This window comes from Rhipicephalus sanguineus, chromosome 3, assembly GCF_013339695.2.
Source record: "Rhipicephalus sanguineus isolate Rsan-2018 chromosome 3, BIME_Rsan_1.4, whole genome shotgun sequence".
NCBI lineage: Eukaryota > Metazoa > Arthropoda > Arachnida > Ixodida > Ixodidae > Rhipicephalus > Rhipicephalus sanguineus.
Genome location: NC_051178.1, coordinates 211,512,545 through 211,534,659, shown reverse-complemented (window position 1 = coordinate 211,534,659; position 22,115 = coordinate 211,512,545). Strand labels below are relative to the sequence as shown.

Below are 22,115 nucleotides of genomic sequence, written 5' to 3'. Positions count from 1 at the left end.
TATTGCCAGTCTATACAGCATAAGCACGTATGTGGACCTCGTTAAATTCTGCTTGCCTTTCCGCATACTATTTTCATTACTTGAATTGGGTATCGTGGATACCACGCACCCTAAACATGTGTAGCAAGTCTTAGACAAGCGTGCTTCAGGCAGATTTAGAGTTGTTATTCCAACCATTTTATGGTCTCCCCTGTTTGAGTATTTAGAGCACCAGGCAAAAAAAAACAAAAAACAAGAAATACCACCACATTTGACAAAAGGAACATTCGTGCAAGACATACACCTCCCACAAGTTGGAACTTCCACTACAGGAAATTTGACTTTACGCAAAACAGCGCACTTGGCACACGAGTGAAAGCCCTGAAATCATGCTCGCAAGCACCCCGCACACTCCGTTACAGCACATTTAAAGTGTATAGGCATTACACCTCAGCGCTCAGTTCCAAACAACCTTCAGCAACTCGAAAAGCTATGTAGGACTTCCCGTACATGAATAAATTTTCCATATAACATACCACTGTGATGCACTTGCTTGAACGTTTAACATTTCCCAACGAAGATATTAGCCACAGCTGCCAGGATATATGCAGAAGTGGAAAACATTTGGATTCCAAGTCAACTTTTTTAAGATAACTGCTTTTCTCATTTAAAATACAATACATCTTAAGCACACAATTAGCAACAACACAGTGAAACCTACACAGCTCCATCTTACATGCTTAATGTAAGAAATTTTCAAGAATGGTGCTTCCCAGTTTAAAGTCAGTTTGATCCCCCTTATACAACATAACTTAGTTCAAGACATTGCCATCAAGTGCAGTTGATAATGCAAGTACAGCAGATAACAGACTGAGCACCATTATGTATTCAGCTTACATCTCCAGGTTGCATAACATTTACAAAGTGTGTTAACTCAGTGTAAATTATAAAATCTTGCAGCTGCAATATCAGAAATTTCCAAGAATAGCACTTCTAAGTAGAGCTGTGCGAATAGCAAAATTTTGAGTGCGAAGCAAATTCGAATAATATAATAAAGTGTGAGTGCGAATCGAATCGAATATTTTTCTAATAGTTGTCGAATATTTTTTTTTAATACTTCGAAGCGAAATTACACAAAAAAGTTGCAGAGGATCCCTAAGCATATTCTTATGAGACAGCAACATGAAAGCGTTTCTTTTGGCTAGGTAGGTCAAGCGCTGCAGGGGTAATGTTCCCTAGTTGTCTTATCAAGAATGAGGCAATGCAAAGGCCGAATTGTATTTATTTACATGATCTGGTGCAACCAATGTGGCATCGACAACACTTTACATGCGTAAGGAAAAGACGCTATTTCCTCAACCTCTCTTCCTCTTTGAACTCCTGTGGAGGCCCAACTGATCTGGCATACAAGGGCGTGCTCCCTTTGAGTCCGGAGTTCCTAATCTGCCCAATAGATGCCAATGTATAAGAACATCTAAAATTTGGGACGCTGAAACTATTCGGCATCCAATTTTTCGGTCTTTTTGCCCGAATTTCAGGTCCGAAACGGCATTAATTAAAGCCCCCCTGCCCCCCCTCTGTCACATCTCTTGATCGATAATCTCGTAGGTTCGAACCTGCGCTTTCGTGAGTCAATCTGTTTGCGGCCGTGAAAGAATCCAAAAGGCAGCTTTGCCACAATGCCAGAGTATGATGGGGTGAAGCATATTGAAACTCTGAACGAGCCACTGTCACGGCGATGTGTTTACGGATAAGCACCGGAAATGCATGGAGGCGTGATAGCGGCAGGCAGTAAACGCACCCAACCCTTATGATAAACATCTTCGGCTAACTGCTCAGTAGGGCATGCGGCCTAGTGCAGAGATATGCATATAACCCGAACGCGCCGCAACGCCGTTCATGCTGCCTCATTGTGCGAGACCGCTAAGCACACCGCTCAGACACATTGCCTTCACGAACGAAAGTAGCTCGCCATCGCCGTGCCCGTGTGCGCAGGAACGAAGTGGCCATGCCCTAACTAGGCCTATCCGAACAAACGCTAGCTATTATCACAGCAAACGCAAGCGCCCCGGCAGTGACGGCGTCAGCTCGGTTGGCGATGTGCTGCACACAACTAGGAACGATCGACTTCAAGTGGCATTAAATGCTGCATGTCGGCGAAGATTCGGCGATGCTGCATCGGGAAAAGCCAAACGAGTCGGCCGCTCCTTCGCCACAGTCTTTGCGTTCTGCGTCATCGTTTCCAAACGCTCCATGCGTGAGAGCCGCAATCTATTCCACGTTTTGCTGTTATCAGCAGCGCTCATGACAAGACATTAATTTGCAACTGGCAGTTGGCACGTAGTTAAGCGGGGTTCGCGGCAGGCACCCAATGTATTCACGAGAGCCTGGGTGCATACCAAAATGCCTGATAAGTGTACTGGGAGGCATTAAAACTATTTCGGACGTGGCTGCGGCGATTTGACGGCTTGAGCAAAATAAAAAAGCATGAATTCGTTTTTTCGGAAAGCCTGATTTTTCAGACGATTTCGCGCCCCCCCCCCCCCCACCCCCCAGAGAGTCTGAAATATCGGACGTTGGCTGTGTTTATCTTCCGGAAGTTCGAATAGTTCGAATAGCCAAATTCCGGTGCGAATCAAATTGAATAGCAAACACTATTTGAAAAATATTCGGAAGTTCAAATATTCGCACACCTTTACTACTAAGGTACGTGCTCACTTGTCTATCCTCAGTTAAAGGAGATATAAGCCACTGCCACCTGGCACTGTAGTAGACTATATGAATGCAACACATTCCAGCATTGCTCTTAACTGGTACCTCGAAAAAGTGTTTCTTCCGTTCACTGGCAGGCACGCTCATGAAGCTCTCCAATGGAGGCATGACAGCACAAAGCTCTGAAAATGAAAAACAAACGAAACCAAGTCAGTGGCTGCATGCCTTGAGCTGCTACAGTAGAATCTCGATGATACGATTACGGTTGATACGAATTTCGCGATGATACGAATTTTGAGGTTGTGTCGGACGGACTACGTTGTTTAAAATGCGCCGTAATTCGGTGTTATACGAACAGTTTCCCCAGCCAATTCGGATGATACGAACGCGCGAGTGACCACTGAACGCGAGCAGAGAGACGCGGCTGGTCGGAGAGACCACCGCGGCCGCCGGCGGTTTTTTTTTTTCACCTCGATTGCCTTCACCGCCTGAGCTGCCGAGCCCCCCAGCAGCGCGAAGCGCCGAAATCTCTCCTCGCCTCCTCCCCGTGGAAACGGCTGCACTACGCCCCACCGACGAGAAAGGGAAAACCTCTCAAGCTTGGGCACGCTTGCTCGGGAAACGAGCCTGCGAGGAGGAGAGTAGCGACGAGGTATGCAGCATGGCAGCGGGCCCTGCCATCCTCCTCTCGTTTCCAGGCCGAGTCACGTGCCTGACAAGTTTTCCACGCCGCGCGTCTTCACGTGGATGTGGTGCGGGTGGTGCGGGTGCGCGCATAGAGTCTCTCGTTCTCGTCGCTCTCGTGTCGCCGCTGCATAATCCGTGTGCGTGGCGTTTGAGAGTTGCTGCTCGTACCGGGAGACCGTAGCGTTCGTCGACATGTCTCGGAAGCGGAAGGCCCTTTCCTTTAAGGAGAAAATTGAAATACTGAGGAAGGTCGACGAAAACCCTAAGAAGAAACGCGCCGACTTGGCGAAGGAGTTAGGCATAGCGCCGTCGACGCTCTGCACCATTGTTGGGCAGCGAGACGTCGTGTTGAAAAATGCCCAGCACTTCGGCGCTAACGTCAAGCAGGCAAAGACGGCTACCCACGTGAAGCTGGAAGAGGTCCTGCTGACGTGGTTTCGCGAAGTCACAGCAGCTGGCGTCAACGTGGACGGCAAGGTGATACGCGAAAAGGCGGACAACATTGCGCTTTCCCTTGGCATCGAGGACTTTCAAGCTTCTGGCGGGTGGCTGCACCGTTTCAAAGAAAGGCACGGACTAGTGTACAAAGTTGTTAGCGGTGAAGCTAAGAAAGTGGACGAGTCACAGGTCAGCGACTGGTTGAACACACTGCCGGCGCTCATTTCGGACTACGCTCCGCGCGACGTGTTCAACGCTGATGAGGCCGGACTATTTTTCAACCTGCAGCCGGAGCGAAGCTTGTGCGTGAAAGGCCAGGCCTGCCATGGTGGCCAGAAAAGTAAAGAACGGGTCACCGTGCTATTTTGTACAAATGCCGACGGTTCGGAGAAAATTCAGCTTACCGTCATTGGCAAATCGAAACAGCCAAGGTGCTTCCGATCCGCAGGACGTTTGCCTTGCCTGTATAAAGGAAATAAGAAAGCTTGGATGACTGCTGATTTTTTCCGCGAGTTCCTTACAACTTTGGACCGGAAAATGGGGGCCAAAAATAGAAAAATTTTGCTCTTCGTCGACCAGTGTTCGGCTCATCCGAAGGACTGCAACTTTACCAATGTCACCGTAAGGTTCCTGCCCGCGAACACCACAAGCCGTCTGCAGCCGCTGGATGCGGGCATAATTAGAAACGTGAAGCACCATTTCAAAGGGTTGCTTGTGCGGAGGCTCCTGGCGAAAATTGAGCGCAAGGAAGAAAACTTGAAGATCAGTCTGCTCGATGCATTACATTTCTTGGCCATGTCCTGGGACAATGTCACCCAGGACACGATCGCGAACTGTTTTCGCAAGTGTGGTTTTTTTGCGGGGCAGGGTGCAGCTCTGATGGAAGAAGACGAAGAGCCGGACGCCGATTTGCACATCGAGGGTTGGGAGGACCTTGGGACTCAAGCTTCGGCGCAAGACTTCGTCACCGCGGACGACAACGTCGCGACCTGTGGGCTGCGATCTGTCGAAGAATTGGTCGACGAGGCAAAGGAGACCGAGTCCAACAGTGATGGTGAAGACGCCGACGTGTGTGACATCCTGCCGTCGACGTCTGAAAACCACCACGCCCTCGATGTTCTGCGCCGCACCGTAAGCGCCGGCAGCATGAGTGAAGAAACCGCGGCACGGTTTTATTCCTTTCAGGCGGCTTTCTTGAGGGACAGCGAAGGCAAAGAAGTTCAGAAAAACATCATGGACTTTTTCAACAAGAAGTAGTTTACTTCAATAAAGTTCTTGTTCATCTTCATGATCAGCTTTAACTTGTTTTGGTTCATACGAATTCGGGATGATACGAATATTTCGCGTGCTCCCTACGAATTCGTATCATCGAGATTCTACTGTATAAAACAAACTGTGCAGAACACAAGAAAAAAAAGAACAGTGTGACAAATACCTTCATTTTCGCCATCTGTTGTGGCACACACAGGCACAGAGTCCCAGGTCTTGTACAGCATGTCCGCCTTGTGTGCCAGAAAACGGATGAACTTTGACCGTTTGGCTGGATCCTGAAGCCTAAATACAACAAAATAAATCAGCAACAGCTTGCCTTAACACGAGTGAATACAATCAAACCCAACCATTTCGAACTCTGATAAATCACATTATCCTTTATATGAAACTATTTTTGAACACGACGATGCTTTAACATCAATGCATAGGAAGATCTATGGCTACATCGAACAAATATAACCGGAATACCTCATACATTGAACATCGGGGTGAGTACAATATCGAAGAACTAGGCCGACATTAGGGCCAAACCGGACTAGAGGCTTTTAGTGCCCAGCAAGTACGCACAGCTGTGTATGAAGATGTCAAGGAACTGTTTTCATTAGCTGTGAGAATAGGAAAATTTTGGGTGTGAAGCAAATTCGAATATTGAAGTTTGAGTGCGAATCGAATCGAATAATTTTCAAACATTTCTCGAATATTTTTCGAATACTTCGAAGCAAAATTACAGAAAAATCTGACAGATCCCATGCACTGTGGGAATCGATGTAATGCAAAGCAGCCAGCAGAGAGCTGCATAAATCACCTTGTTTCCCTCTGAGGAAAATGAAGTCATCCATGTCATGACATCTAGTTCACTATATATGCCATGTTTGTCATGCATGCCTGCATGCATTATCTTTTATATAATGAAACGTATATTCTGGTATATACAATGCATGACCTGTCATTTATGTTCGTCCCTCACTTATGTCATGCCATACCAATTTTGTTGTATATCCAGTTAACAAAAAGGCCGGAAGCGCACCAGGACGGTGTCATGTAAATCATGCCGTACATGACATGCATGCTATGATTTGCAGGTTCAGACCTGTCATTTATGTTCGTCATACAGTGACGTCCCGAAATACCAGTTTTGGTGTATATCAAGCTAGGGAAACGGTCGTGAGCACACCATGAGCATGGCATATAAATCATGCTGAACATGAAGCGACGCGCAATTTATCTCACACGGTGCGGCGGCGGCGAACTTGCAAACGGGAGCATCGCGCACGTACTGCTTGTACCACCGTCAATACGGTTTACGCCACACATGCAGCCGCGCAGACAGCTTCAAATGACTGTGATAGGGTTGTCGGCGATAAGTCATAATGGCACGTTCATCGCCAGCCGCCACATCACCTTCGCTCTTTTCTGATGCTTATCTGTGAAGGCATCGCCGCAATTGCACGGAAGTCGTAATCATTGATCGACCGGTCTCTGCTGTTACCGAAATGGAGACTTTTTGCGGCACATTGTGGCGTCGACGCAGTGAACTTTTATGCGCCGAAAAGTTATCGTGGTCATCGCTTCTTGCATTTTATGGCTTCTTGAGTTTCCAAGGCGTAGGTTCATCGTAGGCGGTCGTAGCTGCAGAGAACGGCGCCAGAAAAGGTTGCCATGCGAAAAGCTGACCACCAGGCTTTATGCTGCCTCTTATTTCTTTCTTTTTTTGATTCCTCACTGCCATTCTGCCACTGAAAAAATGACTAGAAAGTGAGCGACCACGCCTTCTTCGTGAGCAACCACGACATCTTCGTCGCGAGTAAACTGGAGCGGGGTACGTGCAAGCGCGCACCTCTCTCGTGCTTTAGAACATGCTTTAGAGGGCCTGTTTTTATTTTTTTCGCTTCGTATACGCCATATTTTTACCACGACCATGTATGACGTATTCGTTGTAAAAGTAGGAGGCTTTGAAAAATGTTCGCTATATATGGACGCAATTTCAATGGATAGCATAGGAAAATCATAAGTGGACCGAAATATGGTCGTTATAACCGATAGACCATTATATCTGGGATCGTTATAAGTGGGTTCGACTGTATATCAAGTTAACGAAACGGCCGCAAGAGCACCAAAACTATGGCACACAAATCATGCCGTTCCTGTCATTTATATTTGTCACACAGTCATGTTGTGCCATAACAGACAGACAGACAGACAGACAGACAGATAAGACAGACAAAACATACAAGACAGACAGGCAGGCAGGCAGACAGACAGACAGACAGACAGATAAATAGAGACAGATAGATATGCTCAAAGTCGCAGAAGTTCGCTAAAAATGCTTCACATTTAAAAAAGTTGCAGAGGATCCCTAAGCACATTCTTACGAGATAGGAACATGAAAGCGTTTCTTTTGGCTAGGTTCGTGAAGCACTGGAAGGCTGCTGTTAAGTGACGTTACCTAGTTGTGTTACAAAGAATGAAATGTTCGCCTGGCAGATAAACTCTGCTCAACCCCGCAAGATCGAGCGGCAGACTTGGCTACCACACACCGTGACCTGTCATCTTCAAGCTACCGTTTGTTTATACGGGCTGTCGAAAATCCCCTAGCTCATCCAGTACTAGAAAAGACACGGTGAAGTTAAGAAAAGGATTCCTGTGCCATATGTCCTCGGCTAAGCAAAGGCTTGTCTCGTGTCTTTCGGTCGTACGTCGACATCGCACATGTCCCTACACGCAAGCTCAGGCAATCATTGGTGATGGTGAAAGATAAGATTGCGAAAGACAAGTTTTCTGGTGTCGTACACAGGATACCTTGCGCTGATTGTGGACACACGTACATTGGTGAAACAGGCAATTTCGTCAAAAGATTGAAGCAGCACAAAAACGATGTCAACAAGAAGCATGTGGCAACAAGTGCGTTGGCGGAACACACAGTCTCCACAGGCCATGACGTCAACTGGGACAACGTGAGCATAATTGAAAAAGAAAGGAACCAGACGGCGAGGCTTTATCTGGCATCCCTTCATATCAAAACAACAGCGCACACACTCAATCGAAACTCAGGCAATCTGCCCCTGATCTATACCCGTTGCTTGCATCACATCATGAAGCGTATTTAATTGGCCTTCTTTTGAAAAATTATTCATTGTGAACAAGGTCCCGGGACGGTAGTGGGACCGAAACGTCTGTGTGTGTGTGTGTTTCAACGATTGGTAGGCACTTGATTTTTCGCCACGAACTTTCCTGACCAGACGCGTTTCCGTCGAACCCTGGACTTCAAAGAATGAGGGAATGCAGAGGCCGAATTATGTTTATTTACATGATTTGGTACAACCAAAGTGGTTTCGACAACACTTCACCGTGAGGAGAAAAGATGCCACTTCCTCAACCTGTCCTCCTCCTCCAACTTCTGTGAAGGCCCAACTGATGTGGCGGGCAAGAATGCACTCCCTTCAAGTCGAGAGTGTCATCTGATGTGCGGATTTCCCTCTCCCACTATGCGGCTGCGAGTGGTTTCTGTGGCAGTTGTTGGCGCCGGCGTCAGTGCCGGTGGGAGAGATCAAGTGTTTTCCATACACGGACACCAGACGAGTGTGCGCTTTCACAAGCCTGGCCAAGTAACGCTTTCACACTAAAATGTAGTGCAAAAAAATGGCCAAAAAGAAAATTCCTTATGCACGGCAACCCGTACACCTGGCAGCAGTGCACTGTCTGATGCCTCAAAACGAAACTGTGCTGCTAGCTGTCACGTAGTGACACGGGTGCTTTAACCATAAGACATTACTCGGAAAGCACTCTGAAAAGGAGTCGATCGAGTACGAAACTGAAACTACATTTGCAGCATTAGCACCAGCCGACTGCCAGTGGCGGATGTAGGGACACCAGCATCACAAAATGGAGACTGAATGCATTTTAAAACAGCCTCTTTTCACGCTCGACTAGGGTCTGTCTGCGTCAAATTTGTTCCCAGCGAAGTGGAAATGGTGACGTGCCCCTTTCATTATGAAAGCTCATATCAAAGAAAAGTTATTTCGCACGTTGAGCACAGCTACGTTGCACCTATTTTGCATGCCCGAAACCTGTCTGTGAGTGGTGTAAACAAAGGAAGGAAATCGCCTGCCAACCAGGAAAAAATTCTATGGGCAGAAAATGAAGAAATATCTGGATCTCGATGACAAGCTTGCCGGCGTTCTCAAGCAGCTCTGTGTAGACAGAGCTTGTCAAGGTAAAGGCCCTTGAAACGGCACGGATCGAGGCGTATCCAAAAGTGACAAAGCAAGCAAAACTGGATCATGGAAGGAAAGGAACTGCCAGCAGAATAAATTTCACTTTCTATGAGGGTGCATTGTGCATGCCTTTTTTTTTTCTTCTGATCGTCAACATTGCATAGTGCCACAGTTTTGAAAGATTTCGTAACATTACACGCAGATGCATTTTTATCTAGAACTGGAAGATTGGGTGTGTAGTACATTCGATTAAGTACGGTATAAGCAGGTGCTGCGCTTCGCATTTTTACACTGCACTCTTTCTAGTATGTGTGCAATGATCGAATTACCTTGTCTGGAATAGTGTCTGGGTGTGGTGATGGCCATTAACCTTTTAATAGGTCGAAGTCTCCAAGGAGAATGGGGTTTACTCGCACCATTTAGAAGAGCTGTGATTTGATTTTAAGCGAATGAAACCGTTATATTTATTTTCCAGAAGTTCAAATACTTCAAATAGTAAAATTCCGGTGTGAATAGAACAGCAAACACTATTAAAAAATACTCAAAAGTTCGAATATTCGCACACTCCTAGCTTTCATCAATACCGTATTTTCTCTCGTATAACCTGTCATTGCATACAGTTCAACACTCAACTACAAACCCCGTGGAAAAAAACGGTATTCACCGGAGCTAGTTGGTTCAAAACAGTGGTTTGAGCAGCAAAACTTAAAAACGAGGGACAAAAAGAAGGCAGACAAGGATGTCGCTGTCCAGAACAGTGCTTCCTTGTCTGTCTTCTTTTCGTCCCTTGTTTGAAGTTCCACTACTCAAACCAGTTTGTTTAAAAAAAAAAAGGTAGTGCCACGAAGCCGGTTTCCTTGCATTATTTTGAAGCAGTGCTGTTAAGCCAACTTGCACACCAAAATTTGCACCAAAAATATGGTAAATTTTTAAAGTTTTATACCGAATTTACGATATATAGAACAAATTCCCATTTTCTTTCAGAGTTCAATATATGTGGGTTCGAGTGTACCTTCATACGCAAACCTGGATGCAACAAACTTCAATATAACAATATTCTCTATATAGCAAGGTGTTTCACTTTCTAAAGCTACGTATCCACAGAACACCTTGTATGTTTAACTCAATATGATGAAGCGTTTTATGCAAGATTTCAATATAATGAAGTTTCGCTGCTGCTAAAAAGGTAAATGGAGGCCATAAATTGAAACATGATGGTGGCAGTGGCCAAATGTTGGAGTTTTTGGCTAACACACTTTTGAAACTGCGTGCACCGGGCCAAACAGTGGCCAAAGTGGACAGCATGTTTGCCCGAAAGGCTGGAGGGCTAGGGAACAATGGGTCTAAAAAGAAAGAAAACCACGAACGTACAATAGATGGCAGTTACACACGAAAAGGACGTCCTTGTGCTGCGAAGTAAGAGGATAATTACTGCTGTACAACGTGCACAAGCCATTCCTTTCATCCGTTGGAGGGCAGCAAAAAGGGGGCAACAACTGAAAGTGGGATCTCACAGTGGATCCTTGGTGTCGCGCTGCTTGCTGGCCTGCAGATCAGCACGGCTGATTCCCTGCAGAGCAAAGCCTACACGCTCGATGCCCTGTTCCTCCTTGAGGGCAGTCAGCAACTCCTGGCCATAGTTGAGCAGAGGCTGCTTCAGCAGCTGAGGCTCCATCTCGACCTCAGAGTCGCCCTCGTCACCTCCGCTGGGGCCCTGCTGCAGGGGAGGAAGATCAGACTTTTCAGCAAGCTGCATCTAAGGTTTGCCTTTGCCCCCAAAATTAAGCTATGTCGCATGAAAAGAAATGCTCTTTTTGCATACCACATGTCTTCAGCATACCACATGCAAACTGCCTTACTGAAAACAATTTTTTTTTCCTTGCAGCATCATACTATCAAGGTGACACACTAAATATCTGAATGCCCGAGCCCTCCGCACTGTTTCTCAAGGATAAATTGCAAAATAAAGGGGGCGATAGCACTTATTTTACAATGTTTGCAGCACTGGCCTTAAGGAACGTACACACTATCTTCAAAATAATTTACCTTTACACAGCACAAGCAGCAACCAACTTGGCAAAGGCATTGCTCATTTTGCCACCTTTACACAGCACAAGCAGCAACCAACTTGGCAAAGGCATTGCTCATTTTGCCTGGCTTATGAACTTCTACACACAAATTTGCCGCCCTGGAAGTCTTCCCCCATCTGAAGACTTTTATTACAAGCACAACTTTCACAAACAGTATTTTTAGTCTTGAGGCAATATTCATAAAGAAAAAGTGAAACCAGCTCACATTTCTCAACTTTGCTGAATCGTTTTTTTTTTTTTTTTGCAATTTGGTACAGAAAGCCCATCTATCCTCATTATCAGTCAACAAAGAAGTCATAGCAAGCTTTACAGATGCTGTGACACACTGTTAATGACACTTCAAGAGTCTTCGTAGCACTTGCAGCAAAATGAAAGCAAGGAAACCAGTGCTCGGTTTTATTGAAAGATAAGATTTCAATGCAGTACAACTTCAACTTAAGAACATTTTTTTGCTTCACAAAAGTATGGTCGCAGCCCAAGGTGAGTGTCGGAAGAGAGTTCATATTCTGACAGGAATGCAGCAGCATGGTGAAACAACCGAGCCTTTGAAATATGTGCCTAAATAGGAGCATTTCTCAAGCACAGTTCATTTCCATTTATGAGAATAGATGTCTCTGAAAAGGAAAGACTTATTTAGCCACGCTGAGTTCTTTCCACAATAAAAGCACCATAGCATCAAAAATGACAACATAAAACTCATCCATGCAGGAATAAGGATGGAAAAAAGTATGAGAAATGAAAGTGATAGCAGACAAACAGTTTAGCACTCAATATATCGTTCATGCTCAGAAGAAAGGCACAAAAAAAAAAACACGAGGAGAGATTATGACTGTGTGGTCAACACAGCAACGTGCATAAGATATTATTGGGGAGTTCTGAAAGAAAGACAAAAAAAACTGTTGAGACACAGTGGCCATATGAATAGTTAACATGTCATTGGCCAGTATGTTCAATAATGCTAATTTAAAAATAAACTGAGCCTGCTGTGGCTACAGTAATACAAGCAACACCGACACAATAGACAATACTATCCATCCACGTCAGCATCTGGCTGCGACAGCAGTTTACCACACAGGCGCGCACAAAAAGTGCCACGAGAGAGCGAAAGATGCAGAGTGTTCAACACAGAAACAACAGGAACCAAAAGTGCTAAAAAATCCCACCTCAGAGACGTGTGGAAACTCCAAATCCAGGCCCCCCAACATGATAAGCCTGTCTGGTTTGTGCCACGAATGCAGAAGGTTCCACACTACTCAGACAATAGCCCCCTTGAACAGTCGTGAACCGCTCCTGACTAATGCACAAGTCACACTGCTTACAGCTCGAAAATAAAAGTCAAGCAGCGCTTTGACGGAGCTAGAGTCTGCTAAGAAACGTCGCCAAGGTTTCCCAGATATTAAAGGCCTAGAAGTCTGCTACTGCATCAAGGGCTTTTCTTTCTTCATGTGCTCTTTTAGTACAAAGGTCGAACAACGCCAGCTGTGCCAAATGTGATCTGCACAAAAGCTGCTGACACAATGCCCAAGCCATCAACACCGGCTTCATTATGCTTAACACACAACTGCATTGACGTGGCAGGTCTACGGCAGCTATGTTCTTCCATGCTAAACATTTGTTTACTTTTCACAGCCATGAAAGATGCAGAAGCATTTCCATGTAGGTATGTTTGCTGCGAAGTCTCGAACTACTTTTTTTATTATCTATCGGGCAAAGTAAAAAGCCTACCTACAAGTTACATAAAAGAAGAGGTTGCTTCCTAGGCACACACCTTGTTTCCGAGTCCTGTGGATCTCCATCATTCGGCAGTACCCACATTAACCAGCAGTACAAGCTTTTCTAGGACTAAACATTCAATATAGTGGAATTAGTGTTCATAACATTGAACTAGGTAATCAGACTCTATTTGGCATTCACTCCGACCTCTATAGAACAATCATGCGGCCCTTCCTGCTAACATCGCAGAAATTTTTGCATAACGTGCTTATACAGAAGTTAGCATGAGCACTTGCTTATTGTTAACTTAATGAACGTGTAGCTCATAACCAGAGCTAGACAGACAGCATATTCAAAAAGGTTGTGTGTTCGCGAGCCTCTACGAGCTGTACACCACAATGTCAATATTTACTCGGCCATTTTTAAAGAGACTGACAGCGGGTTAGAATGTGTGATTATGTGCTGGTGGAAATGGAAAGATCTGTGAATTATAGTGACAGAATCAAGCATTCTTTTCGCGATTTGAATAGGATTTGCATTTCTAAACTGCATTTGAAAGTCACTAAAAGTGATATGTCACGCCACCTGGTGGAAAAGCCTTGATACTGTGCAAAGGAGTCGTTCAGATTGCTGTATATAGTCCGCTTTTGTTCAGGCACACCCGTTTCATGCCAGGCTTATTACAGGGTAAAAGGAGTTCATGCTGAGGTGCTGCCTTCACCGTAACTATTGCAACCAAGAACCTGTATCGCGCCACAGCGCATGCACACGGCATGCATGCTGAATTGTCGCACGCGAACACAAACCGCAGCAACACAGGCTTCACAAACACAACGCCTCCCTTGTATTTTTCACAAATTATCACAGTTATCACTCAGCGCATGGTGCAGCTACTGCATACAAATCTTACTCATTGTCAATTTTAGAGCAACGAAATCCTCTCCAATTAGTATGCGCACTGTGAATGTTCTTATGTACGTAGTTAAAAATTCAATGCATTTAAATTTCAGTGGCAACATGTAAGAAAAATTTGTAATGAGATCTGGTGAAGAGCCCTTTAGGATAAACTATGTAATGCAGAAGAGCCGATATTTGCACGAGTTGGATTTTGTTTAACATATTGAGTGGATTCAGCACGATACAACAAGACAGAGGTGAAGAGGTGACACGAACACCAGCACTGTTCTCACAACTAACTTTATTAGCGCAGAAACACATATTTTAAAGCACAACCTATGACCACGTGACCACACGCTGATGACGTCAAACTGAGGATAAATGCAAAAGATTAGGACTAACCATGAACAAACTGTATCGGGTGGCAAAACTACTCGAGAAAGAAATTTCTTTGTCATGCAGGGCTATAGAAGGCACACTTACACAACTAGGGCTTTTTTTTTGTGTGAATGTACAAGGCTTTCATGATTTCTCTGGTAGCCTGATCCGCATGTGCAAAAATACACACCGTATTGCGCATGCAGATCAGGCTACCGGAAAAATTATGAAAGCAGAAGGGTGTTCTGAGTGGCCAGTTGGTACATGATGCAGAGTGGGAGCAGCGCAAAAACGGGACAAAGAAAAAGTGACCACACAACACAGCGCTTGTGTTGTGTGGTCACTTTTTCTTTGTCCCGTTTTTGCGCTGTTCCCCCTCTGCAAATTATGAGAGCTTTGTACATTCACAAAAAAGGCCTAGTTGTGTAAGCGTGCCTTCTATAGCCCTGCATGACAAAGAAATTTCTTTCTTGAGTAGTTTTGCCACCTGATACAGTTTGTTCATGGTTAGTCCTAATTTTTTGCATTTATCCTCAGTTTGAAGTCATTGGCGTGTGGTCACGTGGTTATAGGTTTTGCTTTAAAATGTGTTTCCGTGCTAATAAAGTTAGTTGTGAGAACAGTGCCAATACCAGGCAACAGGAAGCCTCGAGCTCACTCGTTCCCGCCGCCGTCCCGGCTGCGGGAGCCGCGGGGGACCTTCTCCGTCGGTGACGCCGCCGCTGGGAGGCGGCGCTCAGAAGCTCGGAGCTCAACAACCAGCTCTGGGCCGTCCGGGAGGCCGAAGATGCCGCCCGAGTTCAGGGACTCAGCGCCGCCATCTGAGGCCACCAAGACCAAACTGCCAGCCAAGTGCTAATAAAGTTTCTTCTCTGTGAGAACAGCGCTGGTGTTCGTGTCCCTTTTTCACCTCTGTCTCGTATTGCGCTGAATCCACTCAATATGCACAATGCAGTTGATGGCAATTCAGCCATGGAGAAACCAAGAATTCTGCTATGAGAAACTTATATAACGTTGCCTATCCAACTTAAACACTGCTCCCTCTATGTGCGAGGTCAATATCGACCGAATTTTTCGATAGATGCAGTAATCAAAGGAAACTTTTAGTGACCGCATGCCTTATCAGTCACACTCTTGCAAAGAAAAGAGGGACAAGCCTTTGATTGTGCAAGTTGGCTGCACAATGCAGAAATGCAAGCTTAACACACAATAAACGCAACATACATTTTAAAAAGTGAACACAAAGACACTACAAAAACGATGCTGCTATGCCACCCAAGTTCTGTATATGTCACGACTTGGCTCCAACATTTACATTAACAACCTACGAAAATCCTTTGCATGTGCCTACACCAGCTGCAAGACCTCACACAAAAATCCCCCTAATAAAGACACCACATTAGTATCTGTATTCATTCACTGTTGACCAAATGTGCTTTCTAGAAATGGAGTCTACGGAGCACCAGCAATAGCCATGAGGCATTACGGCAGCTTGGTGTGCAAGCAAAGTATGCTGACAGTCCGACAGAGGCACCAAGAAAAATGGGACAGCACTTTGAGCAGCAACTGCACACCTGTATCAGCCCAATTCAGCTCTACAGAACGTGAGCATGCATGTTGCCAGGAGTGCGTGCTCTGTTCTAGTGTGCTGGTACCTTGTCAGATATCCAAGGGACTTTTGTGAAAATATCTCATCCATGCAGTGAAGTTTTTTTTATTCATCCAACTAAACAAATCTGACAGGACCCACCTACAATCATTCTTTAAGTAATCAGAAAGTTTTCTTCGCACACCATACATATTTTGATAAAATGGCCACAGTTGTTTGTGAAAGGACATCTATTGGCATTTATTGTTTTATTAGCTGAATGCACTGTGTGTCTCTGACGACCTCACCCCCCCATGTAAGAGCTGAGCTCTCCGTTTAACCTTCGATCGCATTTCTTTGTACAACAGGTACAGGTGCTGTGCATGACCGATAGTAGTTGTGCCATGCTGCACAAATAGTTGCCTTTGCTTTTTGTGCACGTGTGTCAGTATTATAATAGCACTACGGAGGCAGTGCTTTTCCAGACCACTGTTGCGCATATGCAGTTCAGCGTCATAACGAACAATGATATAGCAAATTATCGGCTATAACAAACCAAATCTGAACTATGGATGGTCACGCTTCATTTCAGAGATCTTTTTGTTATAATGAAACAAACCCCACTTGTCATACTTCCATTGTCCCATGTCTAGTGCTCTTAATCATGTACCAACCAGTGCAGATAGGTGCACTACTGCACCAATAAGCAGTGCAGACGCCGCAGAGCCTGAGAAGCTACTTGGACAAACTCCCGACAACCAAAACTGCGCAAGTAGAACAGGCCCTCTCGTGCATGGACACTGTGGAAAGCCACCCAGATGAAGATCCCACCCTTCAAATAAATGTAAACGCAGGCCCGTTTTGCCAAACGAACTTTGTTGTGTTGCAATTTCACCTTCTGATGTTCCTGTATATTAAACAGACACTAAAGATCAAAACGATTTTTCTCATATTAGTAAAGCACTCTTTCACGATACCAAAAACACCATGCTTGCTGCGAGAAGATGGTCAAAAACAAAATGTGGGTCACGACGCCACCTTTCCACACCATTTGGCGTGACGTTACGTTTTGACGGCGCCTACTAGGGACTACGTAGTTCCTAATCGGCAAAAATGAAGTACACTGTCCTCTGAGGGGGCCATAGACTTAACATACCAAGTTTGAGGTAATTTTGTTGAGCCAATGGCGCCAAAATACAATAAATACACTTTGAAATCTGCGACGTCAGCGGGGAGATTTCGGTGCGAAATTTAAAAATGAAACTTTGAACTTGATTTTCTCCTCTATTAATAAACCCATGATGGCAAAATTAACGACATTAGAGTTCTCAGAGCACAATTTATCGATCTAGGCCTAATCATTGTTTCTCTTTAGTGTCCATTTAAGTTTGAAAAGCTGCAATTGTCAGATTACCTTGTTTATGGTGGGTTTGAAGCGTGGAATAATGCGTTTTTGCATCTAGGATTTTTGTGAGCCAGACTGCCAATTTTTATAAAGAACTAATTTACAGTCCCAATGCTAACAAGTTGACTGTATTGCACCCCCTACTTGACTACAGTTGAACTCAGGATAGGTACTCACTCAATACACTTCCCGTCCATGAGCCATTCCTTTGAGGAGCTAGACTTTTTTTTCCCCCTATCATATGAGGGTCGAAGCTGATGTGTGACAACGAAGGCAGAGAAGACAGACCAAAGTGGAGTCAAGTGTGGCCACGGTAATGAGCCAGGCCAGAGTGCAGCCAAAAAAGAGCTCTCGCATCGAAAAAAAAAATGTACTTATTGGGCAGTCACTATAGTTTTTTAGCCTTTAGTATGGAGACAACAAGCAATAACATGCACATAGTTTGTGGGCATGAGCACAAAACTGCTAAAGAACAGAAAACCTAAAGCAACTTAATGGACAACAGCACACAGAAGGCAGCCTGCTTTGGAAGATAATGTTACATAGCACAGGTGAGCAGAAACATTTTTTGGACAATGCAGGTCTTTTTATAATCTAGATGACACAAGCTGCATGTGTTAACAAAAATTGTGCCATTCAGCTGCAACCTCATTGACTCGAGATGCTACAGCACACAGATGGATAGAAGCTTAAAATAGCAGTGATACTTGCAATTCACCTGTACTCTGCTGCTCACTGTCCATCAATGCCATCAATGCAGGATAACAAGGCAGACGAATAGAATGAAGGTATTTTGTTGATTGCAACTAGTGAAGACCACCAATGGATCTTGTTTCAACTAATACACACTGCATTCAGCTTAAGCACTGTAATCGTGAGAAGAAAGCAAACATACACAAAAGACACGCACCTGACAAGTTCGTAGTTTGATGCCTTGTTTCTCAAGACCCTGTTTTCAAGAAACAAGAACAACATCACACATGAAAAATATGTTGCCTTTCAGCACCAGCTGTCTGTCAAAGAGGCAAACATTTATTACAGATATCAAGCTTCCTTGAATATATGAAGTTTGACAGGGTGATTGCATTCTCTTTTGTCCACACATTTGATTCCTGTGCTGGAAGTGAAAAAGGAAGCACAACTGAAATTGTAGCCCAAGCAAATCCCAGCACTATAACAGCCTAGAGCTGCTTTGAAATTGCCTTTGACAAAGATTCAAGCATGCATTTCACAATAAAATGAAATTCTAGTTGTAGAGCATTGCATGACGATGAAGTTCAAACACTGTTTGCTAAAGCAAGTTGACAAGACCTTGCTTTTTTCTTAGCTGAGTTAAGTTTCTTAAGCGTGGCAATTATGCCCATATCACAATTTTTAATCCAACATAAGGTATCACAATCTGAGAGCAATGTAACAATGCTATGCTGTAATCATGTCCACATGTTCAGCTATTACTTAGCATGACACCAACACACACTGGCACTCATTTGTGAATACAGCATGAGATGGTTTTCTTTATTGAAGTCAAAGCTTGTTTTTCTGCAGTTAAAGTACAAGCTACAAATGCCCGTCAGCCTTCCCCACCCTTCATTTTTCTTCCTTAAAGGGGTCCTAAAACACTTTTTGAACATAGTAAAAAATGCTGCTGATAACATGCGAGCCAAATATAGAAGCAATGAACTTGTGGTTCAAGAACAGCTAGGAATCACTCACTCTCCCCTTATTTTGAGTTCAAGTTGATGAAATATATTTCTTTCCCTTCAAAGACAATGAAAGAGCACCTCACACTTGCATTTCTGGTCTTGGTCAAATGTCGTCTGCTTAACATTTTGTTTACGCTTATGTTACACAAGGTAGCACAGGGTGTACTGCACCTATGCGATTTCAAACACTGTGTGCCTGAGTCAGTCACTGAGCTCTCCTAGGCAGTATTCACCAATGCACATCGCCAAAGCAACCAATACATTTCCCAGCGTACGTTTGTTCCCTCCTACGTGGGTTAGATGCCTTGGATGACATCACTTATTCTCCAATGGAAACCTTCAAAATGTATGGTAGAGCATTGTGAAGCGGTTAACAACTACTTTTGTTGTATTCACAGAAATTCACTAGATTTTACACATCTAACCACATGGTTTAGTGCTTCTGTGCCTCTGAAATAATTGTTAGCCAGGCCAGTGCCATTTTCGCACAGAAATGTAGCGCTAGTGTTCTGTTTCCAGGAGCCATGCTAAGTAATCTTCAGTGTAGCATGCAAGTCTGCTGGACTCTGCATTAACAAAACTTTGAGGCAAAGCTCACCTGTCTTGCATGTTGGTCATACTATACTTTGCATGGAGTGATCTGTAAGCTGAAACTACTTTCCTCTGAACTTCCATTTAGACTAGCTTCTTTGACAGCAATGAGGCTGAACATGGAAAGGTCTCAAGCTTTTTCAGTTCATCGCATGGTAACTACTCTGGCCTTTTTCGACAGTCTGACAACAATGCTTCACCTAATATGACACTTTGGTTAAAGCAATATTGTTCCATTCAATGTGACGTTCACTTGTGTACAGTAACATTAGCAACACAAATGCAAGGTTACACCACTCGAACTTCACTAAAATCTTCGTGTAGTTCGCACAAATTATACAAATTGGGCGCAATTGCAAGGCACTGTATTGCGCGATTATTTAATAACACGATCAGGAGAAAACACCAGGTGTTTAAACACAATCTATACCAAAAACAGAGGCGTCAACATACCTGGGATCTATTTTCCGCTTAAAAGACCAACAAAGCACATCATGCACACAGCGTGGTGTGCCTACCACCCCTCGTTCAGTCACGTAACACCTAAGCACTCATTAAGAGGCCGCTCCATTTTTCTTTGCCTTTGGCAGTCAAATAAGGGACACCCGCTTGCACAGTATTTGCCTACAATCATATTTGAAATATCGCTGAATCTGAAACAAGTCAAAATAACATTGCAGAAAACGAAGCATTTTCCTCAATACCCAAGCAGCGCAGCGCTGGTCCAAAGAACATAGTAACAATGCATGCACACAGTCGCAAGTGGTCGAACACAGTTTTTTAGTGCCGGCAACCCCTAGCCGTTGGGTCCTCGTGCGTCCTTTTGTACTTTTCCCGCTTTCTTCTGTATGCCAGCCGCCCTCAAGAGGAGCTTGGGTACGCAAGACGCTTGGGGACCCTGGCACTAAAACTCTCTAGTGGTAAGTGCTGATCACTTCCGATCGGAATGCCGACGCTGCGTCATGCCCAATGAAGTTGTGAGTGATCAATTTGGCCAAATCGACATTACACCCAAAACCTCAAGCCCTACACAGTCAATAAATTACGACCGCGTGTGCTGGTTAGAGCCCAAATGCGACTTAAGGACACAGAAATATTACTTCGCATGCCAAAGAAATCTAGGCTTAAGCGAAGCTCCGTCGTACGCAACCCCCCTTACCTAAGCAGAACTGCACGGTATGAATGGTATGAATCCTCCGATGAAGGGCGAAACACGACACTGGTTCATACGGCAAACGCTTGTATTTCTCGACGACGTGCCAACGCTGAACGAAGAAAAAAACGCTTTCCTCAGCCCTAAAGCCTCACAGTGAATACCGTAAATACGACATCAACAACCATCAGCGGCGCGATGGCTTATGGGAACTGTACCCACACTTTTCATTCCGCCATGGTTGGCTGGTTTTTCTCAAGGTTTGGTTTTTCTTTCGGAATGGCAGGAGAATCTTTGTTGGACAGCGGGTCATATGCCTCCCACTTTTTATTTCGCGTTCTCGGCGCAGCAGCTCCGTGACAGAGATAGAACTTTCTAATGCTGGCCTCTTATTTCCTACTATCAAATATCTTAGGACTTTCTTCATTTATTTTCATGGCGCTCCCGGCATCAAAATCAGTGCTAGAACCGAATATTACCTAGTCGAATAATTCGATTCGACTTTCGAATAGCTAGTATTCGAAGTTTCGAATAATTTGACAGGACGAATATCTAAACCGCGACAAAGGCCAATGGTGCAACTTGGTTAGGGTGGGGTGGCTAGCGCTAACGTCGTTACAGTAGGCCTTTCATTAAAACTTTCCCCGATGTCCTGGTTCAAAAGCGAACGCATCTGTATTTTAAAGGAGATTATGTCATTTCCGCATGTCACGGCTCCAGCGAAGACGCGGCTTCGTTTACGTTGAGCGCACGCTGGTCTTGGGTTCCTGGCGCGCTAGTGAGCGCGTAATTGTCTTTTTTCGAGTTTCTATCGTCTAGATAGACTGACTAATTCACAGAGTTTTACCGTCTCAAAGCAACACTCTGGCTATGCGAAGCACCGTACGTGGAGGGCTCCTGAATAATGTTGACCAGGAGGGCTCCTGAATAATGTTGACCACCTGACCCAAAATCTAAGCGCGCGAAGGCCTTGCATTTATGTATCCGTCTACGTGCGAGCAGCGGGAACGTGTAGGCAACAAAAAAATCAAACATAATATACAAAGAATGGCCTTCAGAATGCAGTCCTTATATTCATGGCATTATTTCGTGCAATGGCGCCCTACCTCATCGTTCTCTATAGCTGTATGTGCAAAAATAATTCGTCCAAGGGCTGTGGGCATAGCTCGGCACACTCACTCACACTCATTTGAACGTTGTGAGTGTGAGTGTGAGTGAGTACTCATGAGTGTGAGTGGACGTGAGTGTGAGTATGAGTGAGTACTCATGAGTGTGAGTGGACGTGAGTGTGAACG

At 44.7% G+C, this 22,115-nt stretch overlaps 1 protein-coding gene across 7 annotated transcripts in view; it reads right to left on the bottom strand.

Moving 5' to 3' along the window:
* LOC119388238 (serine/arginine repetitive matrix protein 2) overlaps positions 1–21,040 on the bottom strand; it is an 81,686-nt gene extending 60,646 nt beyond the window's left edge. The window contains exons 1-6 of one of the 7 annotated variants that reach the window (XM_049413874.1): positions 20,827–21,031; positions 20,121–20,320; positions 18,284–18,490; positions 10,817–11,019; positions 5,252–5,370; positions 2,797–2,873 (exon numbers count right to left, since the gene is read on the bottom strand). In XM_049413874.1, the coding sequence (XP_049269831.1) occupies positions 2,797–2,873; positions 5,252–5,370; positions 10,817–10,977 (357 nt within the window). In that variant the 5' untranslated portion in view covers positions 10,978–11,019; positions 18,284–18,490; positions 20,121–20,320; positions 20,827–21,031. Of the gene's footprint in view, positions 1–2,796; positions 2,874–5,251; positions 5,371–10,816; positions 11,020–12,555; positions 12,804–18,283; positions 18,491–20,120; positions 20,321–20,826 lie in introns of those variants that run through there. The other 6 variants (XM_049413876.1, XM_049413875.1, XM_049413877.1 and 3 more) reach the window with 6 other exon arrangements.
* Between the last annotated feature and the right edge of the window lie 1,075 nt (positions 21,041–22,115).